This window comes from Atta colombica, unplaced genomic scaffold (genome assembly GCF_001594045.1).
Source record: "Atta colombica isolate Treedump-2 unplaced genomic scaffold, Acol1.0 scaffold125, whole genome shotgun sequence".
In the NCBI taxonomy this organism is placed as follows: domain Eukaryota; kingdom Metazoa; phylum Arthropoda; class Insecta; order Hymenoptera; family Formicidae; genus Atta; species Atta colombica.
Window position 1 is genome coordinate 382058 of NW_017259212.1, and position 18813 is coordinate 400870.

The 18813-nt window shown below is 30.7% G+C and overlaps 2 protein-coding genes across 3 annotated transcripts in view; one reads left to right on the forward strand and one right to left on the reverse strand.

Annotated features, from left to right (window-relative positions):
• LOC108694872 (carbohydrate sulfotransferase 11-like) overlaps positions 1–11983 on the reverse strand; it is a 17250-nt gene extending 5267 nt beyond the window's left edge. The window contains exons 1-2 of the mRNA XM_018204560.1: positions 11746–11983; positions 3629–3801 (exon numbers count right to left, since the gene is read on the reverse strand). Coding sequence (XP_018060049.1) covers positions 3629–3801; positions 11746–11758 — 186 coding nt within the window. The 5' untranslated portion in view covers positions 11759–11983. The remainder of the gene's footprint in view (positions 1–3628; positions 3802–11745) is intronic.
• LOC108694871 overlaps positions 1–16234 on the forward strand; it is a 24855-nt gene extending 8621 nt beyond the window's left edge. For both annotated transcript variants that reach the window (XM_018204558.1, XM_018204559.1), the window contains 2 exons: positions 15375–15935; positions 16042–16234. In XM_018204558.1, coding sequence (XP_018060047.1) covers positions 15375–15935; positions 16042–16234 — 754 coding nt within the window. The remainder of the gene's footprint in view (positions 1–15374; positions 15936–16041) is intronic.
• Positions 16235–18813: the final 2579 nt, after the last annotated feature.

Genomic DNA, 18813 nt, shown 5'->3' on the forward strand with positions numbered 1-18813 from the left:
CATTAAAATTTCTACAAGACAGTTTCTCCAGTTACAAGCGGTAAAAATCTTTAATTTGCCAATTACAAAAGCAAATAATTTGTGCCAGCCTTCGGCATTGTAAAGATTAGTAATTTAGATTGATACAAACTGATTGCGTCGAAACTCCACAGGGAGCAGCCTAAGGCAGAGACGTAAAAACTGATTTCTTCTTTTAATTCCAGTCGTACAGTTGTTCAGCATCGATATCGCATTATAGTGCGGTGAGCTGGCAAGACCGAATGCAGAACTACCGGCTTCCGCTTATTGATTTCGATGTGGAACGCGCCTTGTGTAGCGACGAATGTGGGCCACGAAGGAGGGTGGTGGCGCATCGCGCACGTTTATGCTCTGGTGCATCGTGCATACACGTGCCACCTTCCTGCGAAGTGTTAGGGTGTATATCGCCGTTATTTTCCGTATTTCTGGGCATTTGCGTTAAATAGGTACCATGTTGTTCAGCGATAAGACAAATTCCGATTAGACAACTTTCCAGAGTGCAATTACGTGTTCACTTGTCGCGTACTGTTGTAAAATGTACGAGAAATAGTAGTATTGTGGATACATGAAGCTTCCTTACAAGTTTCTTTTTTTTTTTTGGTATCATATAATAATCGTTATGGTGATAATTTTTTTCATTGTTATAATTATTTTTTGATAGTGTTACATTTTTGTTTGGTGTATTAAGGTGTAATAAGTAATTAATGCCCTTCGGATAAAAATCTCTCTCTCATTTAAATGGCGCTGGGATTAAAATTGTATTTTTTCGTTTTTAATTATTATAGATTTTTTTTATCTCTGTTACTGTTCATTCTCGATAAACTTCAATCCACATTCGGTTTTTTAGATCTCTAATTGTGAAACATTATACTCTATGCTCTGATTCAGTTTTTATTATTCGGCAAGAGAGTAACTTTGTTAATAAAGATTATACATCGTTTCTAAAAAAAAAATTTTTTTATGCATTATAATATGAGTTTCTATCTCGTGATTCTGTCAGTATTCATTTTTTCCAACGTGTAATCTTCGTAGCTTGAGACGTCATAGCAAAAATATGAAGTGTTATATGTGTATGATGACCGTCACTTATCATGTGACTGAAACCTTTTCGGCGTTATACGCTATCTGAATCGGATAATCTCGTGATCCTATGAAATATAATACTTTCTTTCGCTTTATGTATTTTTCTTCCTCCATCTCATGATGCTTTATTTATCATTATTAAATTGTTAGTAAAAAAATTTTTCGCTAAAAGAATCAAGTCGATTATTTGCAAATGTATTTTATGATATTAAGCAACAATAATTTTTAAACTATAAAATTGTATAAAATCGTTGCAATTACAATATTACATTAAAAATTATTTATTTTTCTTGGAATGGTTTATTCTTAATGTTAATAAATTTCTTTTTACTTTCTGTAAAATTTTTTTCTTTGCAACGTTTTTTTTAAGTAACTTATATTTATTTAATACACTGAAAGAAAATTTTTCTGTATCTGAAGTATCTACAAATTTAAGTAGATATAAATGAAAAAATAATTTTGTTAGATCTTCAAAATAATTAATGTAAGACACTCAAGCTGGATACTAGAATTTCAAAACTTCTTGTAGTATTACTCATTACTTCCTATATAATTATTTTGATGTAGTATAACAAAATTATTTTCAAGTATATGTGTGTGTGTGTGTGTGTGTGTGTGTGTGTGTGTGTGTGTGTGTGCGCGCGCGCGTGTGTGTGTGTGTGTGGGTGGGTGGGTGCGTGCGTGCGTGCTTGCGTGCGTGCGTGCGTGCGTGCGTGCGTGTGTATGTGTATGTATATAGTTAAATTTTTTAATATTTTAGCAAAATCACTTTTTGTATGTATTCCGTGTATTCCATAAATTTTAGCAAAGAAAAACAATTAAATTTTAAAAATTATTTTTACGATGAAAAATTAAATTCTTGTTATCCAATTTGTGGTGGAACACTTAGAGGTAGAAAAATAGATTTTTATGACTTCAGAGTAAAAACACCGAATAAAAAATTTTTTACAGTTTTTTATGTTAAAAACCGTAAAAAAGCTATTTTTTAATTAAAATTCTGAGAAATAAAATTTATTTGTCTTGATATCGTTAAAACGTTTAATATTTATCTTATTTTTTAGTGTTATTTTATATATAACTTTATGAATATCGAAGCAGAAACGTCTTTGCGTTGTGATATCTGACAAATTTATAACGCCTTTTCGAAAGTAGATCTAAAAGTCTATCTATGGCTACTGCCACAGTCATTGTACTATATTTTTATTTGTTTACAACTATTTTTACATAGAAGTCTTTTCAAAAAATGCAAAAACTGAATTCTACAACAATAACATGAGATCAAATGTCAAAAGAAAACACATATCTATAGTGAAAAACCAGCCTTTCAGGGCTGGTGTAAAAGATTTGTTTTTACTAATTTTTTTTTTAAATTGATAATTTTTTCGGTAATTTCTGTTTCTACTGACACATTATTTATACAAAAATTTATTAAAGATTCTTGAAGGCTGGCTTTAATGTAAGTATTTTAATAAATTTTGTGAGGTGCTTCCACTCTCCAAACTGAAATCTATTCATGAAAGAGTTTATTGTTGTGATAACATACATACATTTAAATTGATGATAACATATTTCTATTAAATTGTATCACATACATTTATTTATCTGATGAATCTCATATCGAAAGATTTAATGGATATACATATATTCGTTCCCGACAATCGCGAAATGATTATGTTTACATATCAGGAATGATTTTATTTTATTTTATTGAGGTATCTAAAAATTTGACTGTAATAGATTTGAAAATAATTTGGACCATCAAAATATTAATGAAAGAATCTGAAGTATAATGAACAATGCTGCAAAAAATTTTGACGTTTTAGCAATTTGAGCATCCTACATAGTTATTTTAATAAGAAAATCATTTTCAGATTTTGTATTTAGAATTTTAGATACTTTAACAAAATCGTTCTTCCGTATAGAGGTAACTTTAACTACTTTTTCGGGTATTTAAATAGGCCATATTAGGCGGGTACTGATCCACGTACCGCATTGCGCCTGGAAATGTGCCAATCTATGGTCGTTGTGCTTTATGTAAGGCAAACGTTTTCGGTCTCCTAGGAAGCCGGTTGGAAGTTAGTACAGAACTCTGCGTTTTTTCAAAATCAATTCTTTTTTTTACGCGAACTTTTGTTATGTTAAGAATGACTAATATTTCTTCTTGAAATAACACTTTTATAACACGTTAATTGAGATAAATATTTACTTAAATGATTGCTTAAAAATAGAATCCAACACGCAATTACCAGCAGAATTAAAATTGAGATTATACATAGTAGTGTTTTTTTGTGTATAATGTTGAAAATTGACGAGTTCGGTTATACTTGAATATGAAACTTTAAATGATTCTGGAAAATGCTATTCAAGTTATTGAATAAAACATGCTGATGTTAAATAATTCACGATAGTTCGGCTTTCGAGTTCCATAAATTGTACTTGCATTATTTGAAACAACGTGATGCAGATTTTTAAAATATTAAAGATCCTTGAAATATCGCTGATAACATTTCTGTAAAAAATAACTCACCTCCAGCGAATTCCCGTGCTGCAGAGTGTTAGTGCCATCCTGGCCTGACAATGCCAGGACAATAAGTGCCAGGACACCAGCGGCAAAAATAGCACGACGAATTCCTGCCAAGACGCGACGACGTGGGGTCATCTTCTCCCGGAGAACGTGTTTCCGTCTATACTCATATCGGACTGAAATACATTCATAACACCATTATATACGATGTTTCTTATGCAATGAATAGTGTAATTAATGCTGATCCACGAGTTAATTGCTGATCCCCCATTACGTTAATTGCATTGTCCGTTGCTCGCTCGCGACATTGATACTTCGAATCTCGTTAACTAGGACATTCGAGATTAGGTGATAAACGAACCATGAGCACGAACATAAATGCAACAAGATATTGCAGCTATTATGCTTCGATCAGAAATTATTTAGTAGTCCGTGATTTATAGCTCTTATGTCTGATGACGACACTCGTACCATTGTTTGTATTAGCACGGCAAAAAATACCGTTTAAATTCGGTAATGTAAATAATCTTTATTTCACAGCGAGATAGAGACAACAGAATTAATGGCTCGGTTTGTTTCGTGATATTGTGTAATGTGTATATATGCTTTTTGCTTTGACAAGGAAGCTTAGCAAGATGATTACAAATATACTATTACATCTTCGTGCGACGCGTTCTGACATTCGACATGATCATTTAGTTCAATCAATTATAAACTTCTTTTATAATTCTATAAGCAATTCTCATTGTATTGACATACATTTTATTTATTCTAATTTTCCACATGGAAAGATTACAAAGACACACTTGTGACGAATAGACGTTTGTTCCGTACATCGATAGTTTGATCAACAAAAAACACAAACTTTACAATATTTGGGTTCGATTAAAAAAAGAATTATTTTTCTAAAATACACAAATTTTTTCCGTAGCATTTCTTAAACCCGGTTTTTAATTTTCTGGTTAACTTATTAGTTAGGTTTAACTTCATTTAATCTGACAATAATGTAAAAATTGTATTTTTCTGAAGTGATGGTTTTGTGATTGTAACTTTAAAAATTATACTATAAAATTGTCAGTTTAGTAATTAACCATAGTAAAAAATACTATTTTTACATTAACTTTTAAAGGCCACTACAATTACTACAATGAGAACAAAACACTGATTTATATCCTATTCAATTTGATTGCTTATAACTTTCGTAAAAATTAAAATAATAATAATAAAAATTCGATCAAGAAAGAATAAATGCTGAAAATCCTGCGCTAATATTTAAATTTAAAGAAATCTTGCAATCTTAAAATATTAAAGAAATTTATTTAAGAAATTTATTTAAAAAATTTATTAAAAAAAGAAAAAAACGAATGTTAATTATACATTCTTCACTAAGACTAAAAATCATACGCTTCGATTAGTCTTCTAACTTTCTTCAGAGATGAAACATCAAACTCACTAGAAACTAAATGCTTGTATTACGTACTTTTATGAAAATAAAGATATGCATTGTCCATGTTATAGTCTCTGAATCAAGTCAACAATTCCTCTTAAAAGAGATATTTCCCATACTAGTTGCAAGGCTGGATGGAAAGTATTGAGTGCCTTAAAAATGAAATGCATCGAAATCAATAAAATTAAAGAAAAATGAGAAAGATAATATAAATTGATTTACTAGAACAGAAATCGCAACAGACGTATAAACTGCTAATCTGTGTTATAAAATAATTGATAGAAAGTCAATAATTTAAAAAATTAAATGATGTTACAATCATTTAAAATCAGATAAACGGGATGTATATTCTGATGGTATTCGAACAATAAAATCGAACAATAAAAAAGAGTCAAATTCGTTATAACGGATTATGTTGTTCAAAGTCATATTTGTTGTCAAAGATAAAAACAAATTAAGGCTTGCTATAATTTGGTTTAGCAGTTCGGTATTTGTTTTTAAATTGCTGCTGTTATTTTGATATTATTCATCTCGGATATTAACTGTTTGTTATAATTCCGTTCCATATCTAAAATTTTTACTTATTTCCATAAAAAATCGTAACTATATTTCAACTTAGGATCTATAATAACGGAATGAATAATTGTATTTCTGCCAATATGAGATCTATATCCAGTAAAAATAAATATTGTAAATTTTTTTCACTAATCGAAATGCCAGGCAATTAAGAAATATAACGATACCAGTCAAATGTCTGTATCATATTATTAACCCTCAGTTATTTTTACTTTCATTACTATACGGGAGTATAGCACACTCCCCGTCAATATTCAAGTATCTCTAATTTTTGGTAAAATGCATTGATTAAAGTAAATATGTAAAATCTTCATTTTAGAAGATCTAAAGAAGAATTTTGTATAAGTAAAATTGCCGAAAATTGTCAATTATAAAAGATGTTTAATAATAAATAAATAAAAGTCAATTTTTCGAACTGTTATTATGAAAAAATCACGAAGAATACTTTTTTCAAAAAATTATTAATCATAAAATTATTAATTATTAATAATAAATAACAATAATTCTTCAAAAAATTAATTATTAATATAGAGATAGAAATAAAGAAATTAATGAAATGAACTTTAGTTTCTTTATTTACACATTTGCAATTGAAGGTGTATATTTTAATTAGACGAACATGTGTCAAAATATTTAACATGTGGGCAAATATATTTATTTTGACGAGTGAAATTTTTTTTAAAACACGATTTTTTTTATAGAAAAAGTAGGTTGTTATCGTTTTTTATTTTGTTTTTACGAACTGATGATACTAGGTATGAGAAAGTATACGTTGAACACTTAACTTTTTTTTCTCCTATATCTAGTATCTCATTTTCCGGTTTCTACAAATGCTGCGCAATTTTCAAACGTTCTGGATATATCATACTCCTGTACAGTAATTGAAGGTTAATAAAATTAATAAACTTGATAAAATTAAATAAAAGGTTAACAAACAATTAATAAACAACTGAAAAAGCATTTGAAAAAAAATTCGGATATACCCTATCGAAAAAATTTTTAAGGATTAAGTCTAATTACAAGTTAATCAGAAAATGAAAAATGCGGTCTTTTTTATCAATTTCGAATCGATGGTTAATTCAATCATTACGATTGACAATGTGAGAATTGGTCACAGTTTATCTCAGAAAGAAAGAGAGAGAGGTAAAGTTGTAATTCATTGAACTATTGGCATTTTTGCGAGATAATCCTGAATTAAGTTAACGAAAAATTGATGAGAGAGGTCCTTAATTTTAGTATAACGATTAGCTTACATATAAAGATCGAGACACGCGTAACGACTCAAGAATAATCAAGTCGAAGACTCAGATGTATATATATGACAATAATTAGATCAGTGAAGAAAATTAGGAGATATAAGAGCGTTGTGTTTATTCGCGGAATGCTATAAACGGTGTGAGAAGAAGGAGGCGCGCCTTCGAATGGATAATCAGTTTCGCATTTCCCGGTGTCGGTATGTGTTTGTCTGTGTATCGAGATCGCGAGTATTTGCGTGCCAAGCAGCCATGGAGCCGCGGAAATGTGACCGCATCCACGCGATAAGCATTCGCGCGCTGCAGAAATTCTCACGGTCAGTATGTCAGCGGTAACGTCGGCGTGGATGATCCCACTCAGAGTTGATTTTCTCGACGTTCGCGTAATTGTGTGTCTGGTTACTTGTCGACTGGCAGATTTATCGAGATTCGTTATTGTATTCCATTCGTCGAGTTATGCGAACCGCTACAATGGAGCACCATCTGATACGTAGGAATGTTGGATTAGTTAGTCATCGTGAGAAGGAAGCTCGAGATTGATATTACATAATGAAAATACATATGGAGGATAATAATTTGTAGTCAGGAGAAGAATATTTAAAAAACAAGATCTTAATAATAAAAAACCTGATCCTTAATCAATACTTTAATGTACAATTAAATGTAATTATTAGGGATGCACCAGATCGTAAAATTACCGGATACCGGATATCGAATATCCGGACAGAATGTAACATCGGATATCCGTTTGAATATCCGAGAAGGCGATTTTTTTGAATCGGATATCAAACATTTTCCGGATATCCGACCAGATTTGGAGAAAGTGTCTTCTAAAAAAAAAATCTATAGAGAAAAAGATTGTGTTTTGCATTAATGTATAACATATTACAATATCATAAATATGCATACTTATTTCTAAAATATTTGCATAAGAAAAAATCAACAATTTAATGATATTAAATAATGGTAATGATTTCAACCGGATATATTCCCAGATATATCCGGCTATCCGGTCGAATAGTAAAAAAGTGCCTGATAATATCGAATAAATAAAAATACTTTCCAGATATCCGGTATATTCCTAGTAATTATTGCTTGCGTCGAAACAAAGTTTCATGTTAAAAAAACAATCGTAGAGAAATGTGTAATTATCGAATAAAGCGAATTAAGAGGCTATTATAAATCTCGCTTTTTTCGAAACAAGTTTCGCGTTGATGTATTGTTCGCGTTGTGCTTGACAGGTAAAAAGAGTCAGAAAGAAAAATTGCACAGTTGCGAAAAGGATTGAGTAGGACGTATACGAATTTTTTCATGAAAGTATTGCGCTAAAAGGATGATCGAATTCCATTAGGCTTTATAAAATAAGCGTATTTCAGAGATAGTTCACAGGAGTGGCACTTACCAGTGCTGTACATATAATAAATATAATAAATTATAGATGCTACTTTTTTATTAATTAAAAAAAAATTGTTATTTTTATAATGATACATAGGTAAGATATAGATATAAAAACAACATACAGAAATAATTACAATTGCATTTCTGTGTAATTATTAATATAGTTCAAGTAATGTAATTATTTTCTGTACTATTCCTTTATGTATGGATTATATTACACATAGCAAATGTGTTCGCTATATCGATTACAATATCATAGCTACAGATATCAATCGGTCAGTCTTTAAAACAAATAAAAAATGACTTCTTTCCGTTTTCATACTGTTCAGATAATCTATTGTGCTATTTATCTGCAGTCACATAATCTTTACGTAACTCTATTCTACTAGTTGATGCAATCAGTAAAATATATTTTTCCTGCTTCCATGACACCAGAGAAAATTTATTCAAATTTATTCTTTGCGTAATATTAGTGTGATTAAACATAAACAAAATATTATATATATATATTTATGTATAATAAATAGAAAAAGAATGATTGCATTAATTGGAGTTCTGGTTGAAAATAGACAAATCATAATTTTCTGATTGAATCTATTGTAATTCTAGTTGAGATAATCAGAATTCTGATTGATATAATCAAAATCTTTTGATTCGTTTATTTTCAACTAGAATTTTTTCTTGTTTCTATAACTATAATTAATAAATTATAGTCATTACTTAGTAATAATAATTATATGTTTAATTTTATCAACAAATATATGTATGTATATAGCTGGCATGAAAATAATTATAAATTGTAGTTTGTTATAAAAATAGTTACTTGCATCACTGCAATTTATAGTTATTTTAGAGTGATTCTCTCTCTCTCTCTCTCTCTCTCTCTCTCTATATATATATATATATATATATTCGTAGATAAAATTATATATATATAGTTATCATTACTAACCCTAGAAAAAATTTTATTTTTTGAGCAGTTATATTAACTCTGTTTAAAAAGTAACTGATGAATAAAACTATTTAAGATCCCAATCAAGATGTAAACGCTTTGTTTGCATTTATTGCGCACAAAAGACGCGTAAAATCTGAACTCATTTATTAACAAAAACAATAGACTACACATTTCATTTAATAATAATCTATTAATTTTAGAGTTTTAAACAATAACTGAACAGGTGTCTACACAAATTGCACATATTTTTCACTCCAGAAAACTTGTTTCAGCTAAATAAAACTTTATCAAGTCCTTGTCTACTTCCTTGTCTACGCAATATTGTTATAACTAATGAAAATATACAGTAAATACAATAATACTAGATAATAAGATACTGGATAAATGTATAGAAAAATTGCATGTTTTTAACAGGATAACATTATAGTAATAATCATAATTATGGTAACATGTAATCATAATCATAAATATCAAAAACTTTTTTCTGTGTAAGTCATCTTCGCATGCAACAATGCAAAACGGATTCATACTAATGTCAGGATTTCAGCATCAGATTATATAAGCCTAGGCGATTCCATGTGCATGTGACTTATATTTTCCGTGAGATCCATGATGAGAGAAACGGTTGGCTCTCACAGCGAAGGGAACGATCTTTGATCTCGACTTGAATGGAACCGTTTATTTGTAATTCACGATTACATTTGCATTGTGTACGCGGAATAAGAACTTATTACTTAAGGCATGTGACATTCGCAGATGTTGACTCAAGTATTAACTTATTATCATTTGATTAAAATTTTGTATATAAAAGATAATAATTTGGAAGATTTGAAGTAATTCAATATGAAAAAAGTGTTGATATTTTTAGAAAGAATTAGCTGATAATTGAAGGATCTCAATAAGTCTTAATAAATTATTAAACTATAAGATAGCAATGAATAACATTAAAATTATTAAAGAGCAAAGTTGTTACCTACTGTAAATAATTATGATAATATTATTTGTAAATCAGGTTGAAATAATATTTGCTTACAAAGCATATTTATGCGTATAAGCGGTGAATTAACAAAATCAAAAACAAATTTCTAAGCAATTGTATTAAGTGATTTTATTATTAAAAGTAAGTCCTGATGTTTGTATTATAAAATATGCGTGACTCTACGTGCGCATTTGGAGACACAATAGTGTCTCGGTGTTAAGACAAATGTTTTACAGAAATGTCGGGATCTACTTTTGTAATTGTTCTTTTTCAAGGATTGATTTATTAGAATTAAAGCCTTGAAGTCATATTTGTTGATGATAAGTAGCAAGAGATATTAAAAGAATCAAATTGCAAATAAGATTTCACTCTTTCTAATGTCAATTAATTTTGACCTTAATTTAAGTGGACTCGATTAGTTCATTTCTGCTTCTCTATGAATAGAACTATGTATACTATGAACAAAGAGATAATGAGAATATCTAATGTGCAATTAGTTAACCTGTATTATCGGTGTAATTTCACTTCTTTCTAAGACCGAAAGAAAATAAATCAGCTGAATTATGATTAATCATTTTGAAGCTGTTAAGCTTAGATTTTTAAATATGTATCGTGTAGTACCTTTAAATTTGAGATACTAATTTCGAGTTACATACTCAAATTAGATATATAAAAATTTTTCGAGTTACATACTCGAAATATATGAGAATATTTTCCTAATAGTAAAATATGTTATACGAAGCAACGATGATATAGATATAATGATTTGATTGGTGATATCACTTTTATGAACTTAAATACTTATTTTTCTTTAGGAAATACAAGGTTATGTATTTCATGTATAATATTCAGTGTTACCGTAGTGTAATATATCGCTAACATTAATTATATTTCTTGAACAAATGACAATCGAAGATCTTTCTATCTTTTTTTCTTTTAGTTTTTATAGCATTTACGTTCCTTGTAATACATAATTTTATTTCAACGTATACTTTCAATTTATGGCGATACATGCTTAAAAGTGTAATTTTATTAACGATTCATTCTAACTACAATTTAACTTTTTAATTCTTTTATGATTCTAGTTTATGGCTTATGGATTCTAGTTATTGATAATAATATATGTTAGAAGAAAATATTCGTTTAATTATGATTGATATTAATGCTACGAGATTTCAGTGAGATATCACGAATCTTTAAAATCCTGGGGTTGCTGCGAAAACGGTCACGAACTGTCGTGATAATTTTCACTTGGTCTAATGTAATAAATAATCTTATCGTTCGTACACGCGATTCGACATTACGTTAGTTTTATCTTCATTGTATCCCCGTGACATTATCGCGAAAAACAGCGTTTCCTGGATGACGATCAGTCTCGCAATCATGGAAAAATGGTTGTGTACAGCTGTGTCACGGGTTTACGAGGTCAGCGGGTGGCCTTTCTAATCCCGGGATTTGCGCGCAAGGGTCACGATACCACCGAGGAGACCTGTCCAGGTCGATCGTGTATACCTTCTCCGGGCATATATCCAACGACGAAATCACTGACGCATTTGTTGTCGCGTGCGGGTGTCGTCGGCGGGCGTCGTTTCTCCCCCGGGTCGGTGCAACGCGTCGGTGCGAGGGATGTCAGACGTGGTCGCACCGCAGGAGGCCAGGAGCGCGCGGACGCAGTGTGTGGTGCCACGTGATGCGTACCGCGTGTCACCAGGAAAAGTACGATGCCGTACGATCACGGCGGCATCGTGCAGATCACTGAGACCGACCGACCGGCCCGTTTCATGAGCGCCTCGACGCTACCGCCCGACCCGTCCCACCAGGGCCGGTTTCGTAGGGTACTCTAGTAGGCGCGATGCTTTTGATTTTTGTACTATCGAAACTTGGAGTATGTGAAACACTCTGATTTTGATACTCGCTGTCTTTTTACAAAATTTGAAGAAATTAATCTAAATATTTTCCTAACTCAAAATTGAGGAATCAAATTTAAAGAAAAGTTGATTTTTTTTTTAAGGTAATGTTATCAAATTCTTGACGTATATCGTAGAAGCGAATATGTACTTACGTATATACAAAAACAACAGAATATTTATTCGTTATAAATTAATTAGTATATACGCGTATACACTTTTTCCGCGTCATTTTATGTACGAATGAAAATAGTTCAAATTCTATATTAATAATAAAATATATATAGTAAGATAAATATATACAGTAAGATTAAATAAGATAAGAATGCATCTGAGTGCTATATGAATATGAGAATAATAAATATATAATCTTGTATCAGGGTGTAAATACTCAAAGCCAGACCTGTGGTTTGCCTCCTTCTGTTCATTGGTTGATTTTTTCGCGGGTCGATTTATCGCTGGACGTTTCTCGCGCAAACGCGCCGCGACTTGCGAGGTACCATGAGCACCTTCTCGGAGATCGATCACATACAATTATTGAGACTTAATCATAACTGGTGATTCGCGTCGATCACGCTATGATGACAATCGCTATTTTCAAGATATTGTAATTACTTGCATTGTGAAAAACTGACCATTGATCTGAAATATTGCATCTCAATTATACGAATGCAATTAATATTTTTTTCTTCTTGGATGTGAGTTTAATGAATGTTTAAAATAATTTTATAATTTTATTAGAAATAATATGAATTACATTTTTGCATTATTAATAATTGTACATTATATTTAATTTTATTTCCGACATTTGTTTTTATTATTTGCATTTCAATTCGTATTGAAATATAGAAAAGAAGAATAAAATGCAAAAAATAAAAAAAAATAAATATTAAAGCTATAAATGAAAGAATTGTTGATGTAATCTTTTTATTCGTTGGTTAGAACAATCTGCTTTTATTTTTTTGACCTGATTTCGTACGACTGTCTTCGCCTCATCATCGCTGTTGAATTGTTGTGGCGCTTGAAATTCCTTCACCCACTTCCGTTGGCTTTTCACTTGAAGAAATTTTTAGCGACTCCTTCAGTGGTGATGAGGTGAAAATAGCTATACCAGATTGCGTCGAGACGTCGGCAGTAGACTTCTTCGACCAAACTTCTGTTGCGATACAATATCTCAATTTAGAAAGCACTGAAAAGTAGATTAGAGTATAAGATTGCAACGAAAAATAATGAAATCGGAGAAACTTCTTTCTCGCCTGTATGTTTATCAACTTATTAATGTTTATTTTTTAGACATATTAATTTGAAGAAATATCTAATTAATTGATTCTTAATTTCGCGCTTTGAGTTGCTTTAAATATGTTGTTAAAACGAAAGGAAAACATATAGTGCATAAGAGAAAAGGGAATGTATAAAACGTCGCAATTTGAATTTTATGAAAAGAAAAAAAAGTAAATAATTTTGCAAATTATATTATATTAGCATTCTCTTTAGTTGCAATTTGCATAATAAAATTATTTCATCACTGTTGATATCGCGTTATTATACTTTTGCAGGAACATCGCGATTAGTATCTTTGTTCGCGGGTCGATTTGCATGGATAATGTCGATGTAAGCGTTGCATTCAAGGTCGATTCGCGTGTGCATATCCGCCAACTGTGTTATCTGTGCGTGACCTGATTTCTTTTGGAAAAAAAACATTTATAATTGTTTTATTCGTAATTATTTTTTATATGATAATAGTATCTAAAATATATCAAAGTAATACGGAAATTACCAAGATAATTGAAAAATATTAAGATTTTAATATTATATCTTATAGGACCGAATATGTGTCAAGATTTTAAATCTTTATATATTCTGTAGGAAGCGCAAATCGAGTAAACAAAGAAGTAAGATTAAGTCTGAATTGTCTGAATGGCGGAAGTTGAGACGATTTATTTTCTTTCTGTAAGTCCAATGGTAGTTTGTCTTCGATTATTCTCGTATTGATATCTCAATCTGTTCGAACAATGAATCTGTTGAATACGACGTATTACTTTTACCATTCTTTTTCAATGATTGATATTCAAACCAAGAATTGATATTCAAACATGATTAATTAAAATGCAAGCTGTTTGTCGCTTCGATTAGCTCACATCGATCTGCATTCATGCTATATTCAATATGCATACATCACATATGTTACGTAACATCAGGGATTTTCACGCATTAATGAATGCATAAGTATCCATTACACATACACAAGTCATGTATCAACGTCATGCATCATTATTAAATGAGGCAAATATCTATCATGTGGCACAACAATGAATTTTAATTAAGAGATTTTGCTGATTTAGTTTCATTTTATTCTTAAATGCTTACATGGAATAAATGATTTTGTTGAAATATTAAAAAATTTAGTTGTATATACAAATCTGAAATTAATTTTATTGAACCATCAAAATAATTATGTGGGAATTGTAAACATGATGAATACGCTGCAATAAATTTTAACATTTTAGTAACTAAGTTTTTAGCATCCTACATAATTATTTTATCCAAAATTATTTTCAGATCTGTAATCTGTGTCTAGCTAAATTTTTAAATATCTCAACAAAATTATTATTATCTTTTTTATGTAGTTCAGCGAACATCTAATTCATGACACACCTGCTTTATCTAACGTCAATATTTGCATATTTCTCGTAGAAAGCTCGAGACATCTCCTTCCCTGGAATTTCACCCAACAGATTATGACATCACATCACGCGATGCAACCATTATTTATTATCATAATTTAATTACATATAGAATAAACATTTTTGAGAATTAAAATCGAATGTTCTAAAATAAATTTTTTTATTATTGTTTATATTTTATGCATTTTATATTCTATAATGTGATGATAATTTAAAAGTTTATGTAGACACTTATCAACATTAAATTTTCTACAAATTATACTTTATAATATTAATACTTTATAATTTTTATTTAGATTATTATATTTTAGATCGTCATTAAAAACTAAATTCTGTAAAAATAATAAATATTTTTACAATAAGAGCTTATTGTTTAATAAATATTTGTTAAATTATAATTTATTCATTGTAAACTTTATATTATTTAGAAGCAGCAACAAGATATTTTATTAATATGCATATGATTAATTGAAAACTATATATTGATAAAGAGGAACTCTTAGATGTGATCGTTAGCGTAGAAATATGGTTATGTAAATTTTCTTTGTAGCACGTTGCTTAACCCCAGATATTATCCATACGTGTTATCCACACCGGACGAAGAGATTTTCGGCGAGTCGATGTTCTGGAAATTAAAAGAAGGACATTTTTTCCATTCGGAAAAAATCAACTGGATCCATCCCGGAGCCGTTGTGGCGACAATGGTGCTCGATCTACCAACGTTCGATCAGGAGCCTGTCATCAAGTGCTGGGGTATAATCTCATACGAGATCGATGAGACACAATTCCAAATCCCTCTGCCAACCACTGAGCTCTCCATCGACGAAACGATCAATAGTTCATGTATAAGATTTTTAAATGAAAACGGACGCAGTGCGATATTAGCCTTGAAAAGCACATCTACCATAGAGAAAATCTTTAATATTCAGACAGACAATCAAGATGATCGAAACGGGTTCGGCAATAAATTCTTTCGTTTCTTGATCGCAAGAACCTTTACAAAAGTTTGGGACAATGTTTTCTTGGTGAAAGAACATGGTTGTCTGATGTATTGTTTGGTCGAGATACAATCGATTGATGTCAACAAAGCGAATATCAGGATCTTTGCCAGGTAATGGATCGTTGACGAGCGGATCTGCGCTCTCTTCAACCGATTTGCGATAAAATGTGTTGCGATGATGGAAGATAGATTTACATTATCAATGATACGATTGCAGATCTGTCAATCAGCTGAATATAATATTGCATCTTCTACAAGATGAATTTCCGGATGTATCTGTTGCGGAGGAGACAGATGATTGCGTTGAGGCTGCGAAGGCTTTGATACACGAGTTGGAGATAATTCGCGATCAAAAAAATATCCTCGAGATACAAGAAGCGAAAGTGATAACAGACTTGCTTATTCCTTAAGTTCTATTTAGCATTGTATATAAAAGATATTCTTAGATAATGTACAATGTAATATAATTATATTGATGTAATATATAAAAAATATATCAAAAGTGTTAAACTTTGTTGATGGTAATTGATGCAGCAATATGTTATACACAAAATTCACTGACTAACTGACAAGATAAAAAAAAACAATATAAAGTTTTTGTTACTTTATCTAATTTTTTTCATGTACTTTTATAATATTGATATGATATAATTATTGAATTAAAATTGATATCAAGGCAATTGTTATTGTTTTACTTTCTTAAAAAATTTATATAAATCTATAATTTTTTAATTTTTTTTTATGAAATATATATTATCATATATTGCATATTGCATGCATCTTAAATAATAATAATAATAATAATAGCTTTATTGAAATAAAAGAATTTATATGTAGACACGAACAGAAAACATTCACACTGGAAATGGGAGGCATTAGACTATATAAATTTTTGAAATAATTTATTTTGTTAAACTATATAAAGCACATATTCGTAACATATATACTGTAGTGAGAGTGGATAGTGAGTGATCGGAGTGACAGAGTGAGTGAGCGAGTCAGTGAGTGAGTCAATATGGGTCAGTAGACTTCGCTGAGCACTTTTCGATAAAAAATATCATCACTACGACCAGTGTGCATTTAACGTCATCAACGATTACATACGATATAATTCTCTCTTCGATACATATGTATACAGTCATTTCATTACAGGTACCTATTACTTTGTTGTATATGCCCGCTATGTCTCGGCCGCGTCCTATATATAGGACTCGACTGATTACGTGTCGCAATAGTATATATAACTCCTACGTATTTAAGGTACCTACATTATAAAATCGATAAACTCCTTCGCTGTTGATTGATTAAGACTGAAGAGAGCAGCGGCAAGACGTGAAAATTCTGTTAAAATATTGGCTATCGCGCTTTGCATTTCGTAGGTTGAGCTCGTAATGAAATACTGTGGAGTGTGCGCCCATCGGTAGGAATTCAAATTTTCTTCCTTTTTTAAAATTATTTTTGAGATGCGATACGATATTTTAGCGGAGCAGTTGACGGCAATTTCATCGCTCTGATGCAATGTCTGCGACATTGATATACAGGATGTTTCAAAATTGACGAATCAAAATACCATATCAAGAGAGTTTTAAAAAAAAAATTAAAAACTTATTTGCCATTTTTCATTCCGAGCAGCAATTTTTGAGCAATTCCAAGTTTTCGAGATGTAAATAACTACGGCTTTATTATTTCGTGTCTTATGTTATTTATATATATTAACTAGTTTAAGGATTAGCACTATAAGGCGAATATCACGGCGCACATCATTTTTTGTTAATAAAAAAAATTTTTCGATTATGGTATCGATTTTGATTCGCAAATTTCGAGACACCTTGTATACTTGCATTAATTAATCGAGATTGCTTTAAAGCCTATCGATTAGTAGCTGGTCGCTTACTTTTTGTTTGTGCATACGATCATTCAATTCTTTCTTTAAGTGACTGTAATAAAGTTTTTTTTATTATATTACTTCTTTTTTTAATCCATCATCAACAGGACCGGCTCGTTCGCACGTGGAGAAAAGTCTCGCCCGAGACTTGACGAGAGGTTGGCATTATTACTCTACATCATCAATCAATGATCATTCGTCACGACACTTGTTAACAGCGAGTTAATTAATCTTATTTGTGTGCCTGGCATTGAAAGCTTTCTCCTTTGCGAACTCCGTCGGCGTCTACGTTTATTGTAATGCACGATCATTCGGTCTCTCTCTTATATTTTTCATTATCACACACATCATCACTCTCTCTCTCTCTCTCTCTCTCTCTCTCTCTCTCTCTCTCGCTCGCTCGCTCGCTCGCTCGCTCTCGCTTTCTTTCTCTCTTTCATGTATTGTCCGCTTGGCTTATTTACATATTACATTGGGCTTCAACTGTACACGCGGATATATACCCATATATATATTCAATGTACATAGGTACTCAATTCCCATTCGTTCTCGTTTCTCGTGAGCATAATTTACAATAAACTAGTTTTGACATTTTCATTCTTGTCATCGTCATCGCCGTTGTCGTCGTCGTTACCGTCACAGTAGTTGTCTTCGTTTGAATATCGCTCACTAATACACGCAATATTCGACACTCTCATTTCCGAAGCTTTAAATCGTACGCTTAGCAATCTCGGTTTTATAAAGGTCGCGATCGATCACTGAATTCTTATCTGGAGTGACTTCGACTCGTTTTTGATAGGACTATAAGACTGCTTGAGCTTCGTAATCTAAAGACCATGGATTCAATTGGATAAGATATAATTTTTACCTAACTTGATTTATTATTTATTATCACATAAATAATAACTGATTTATGAAATAAATTTTATATAGAGTAGAAATTCCAGATGAATAAAATTAAATAAATTCATAAAAGACATTTCAACATAATACATTTTACATAGAACTATCTCAAAGATAGCAAAGATCTTAAAAGGCTAATATTTTCTGTATGATTCTAATCTTTTATATGATATTACATTTTATTATTTTTAACTCGATTTT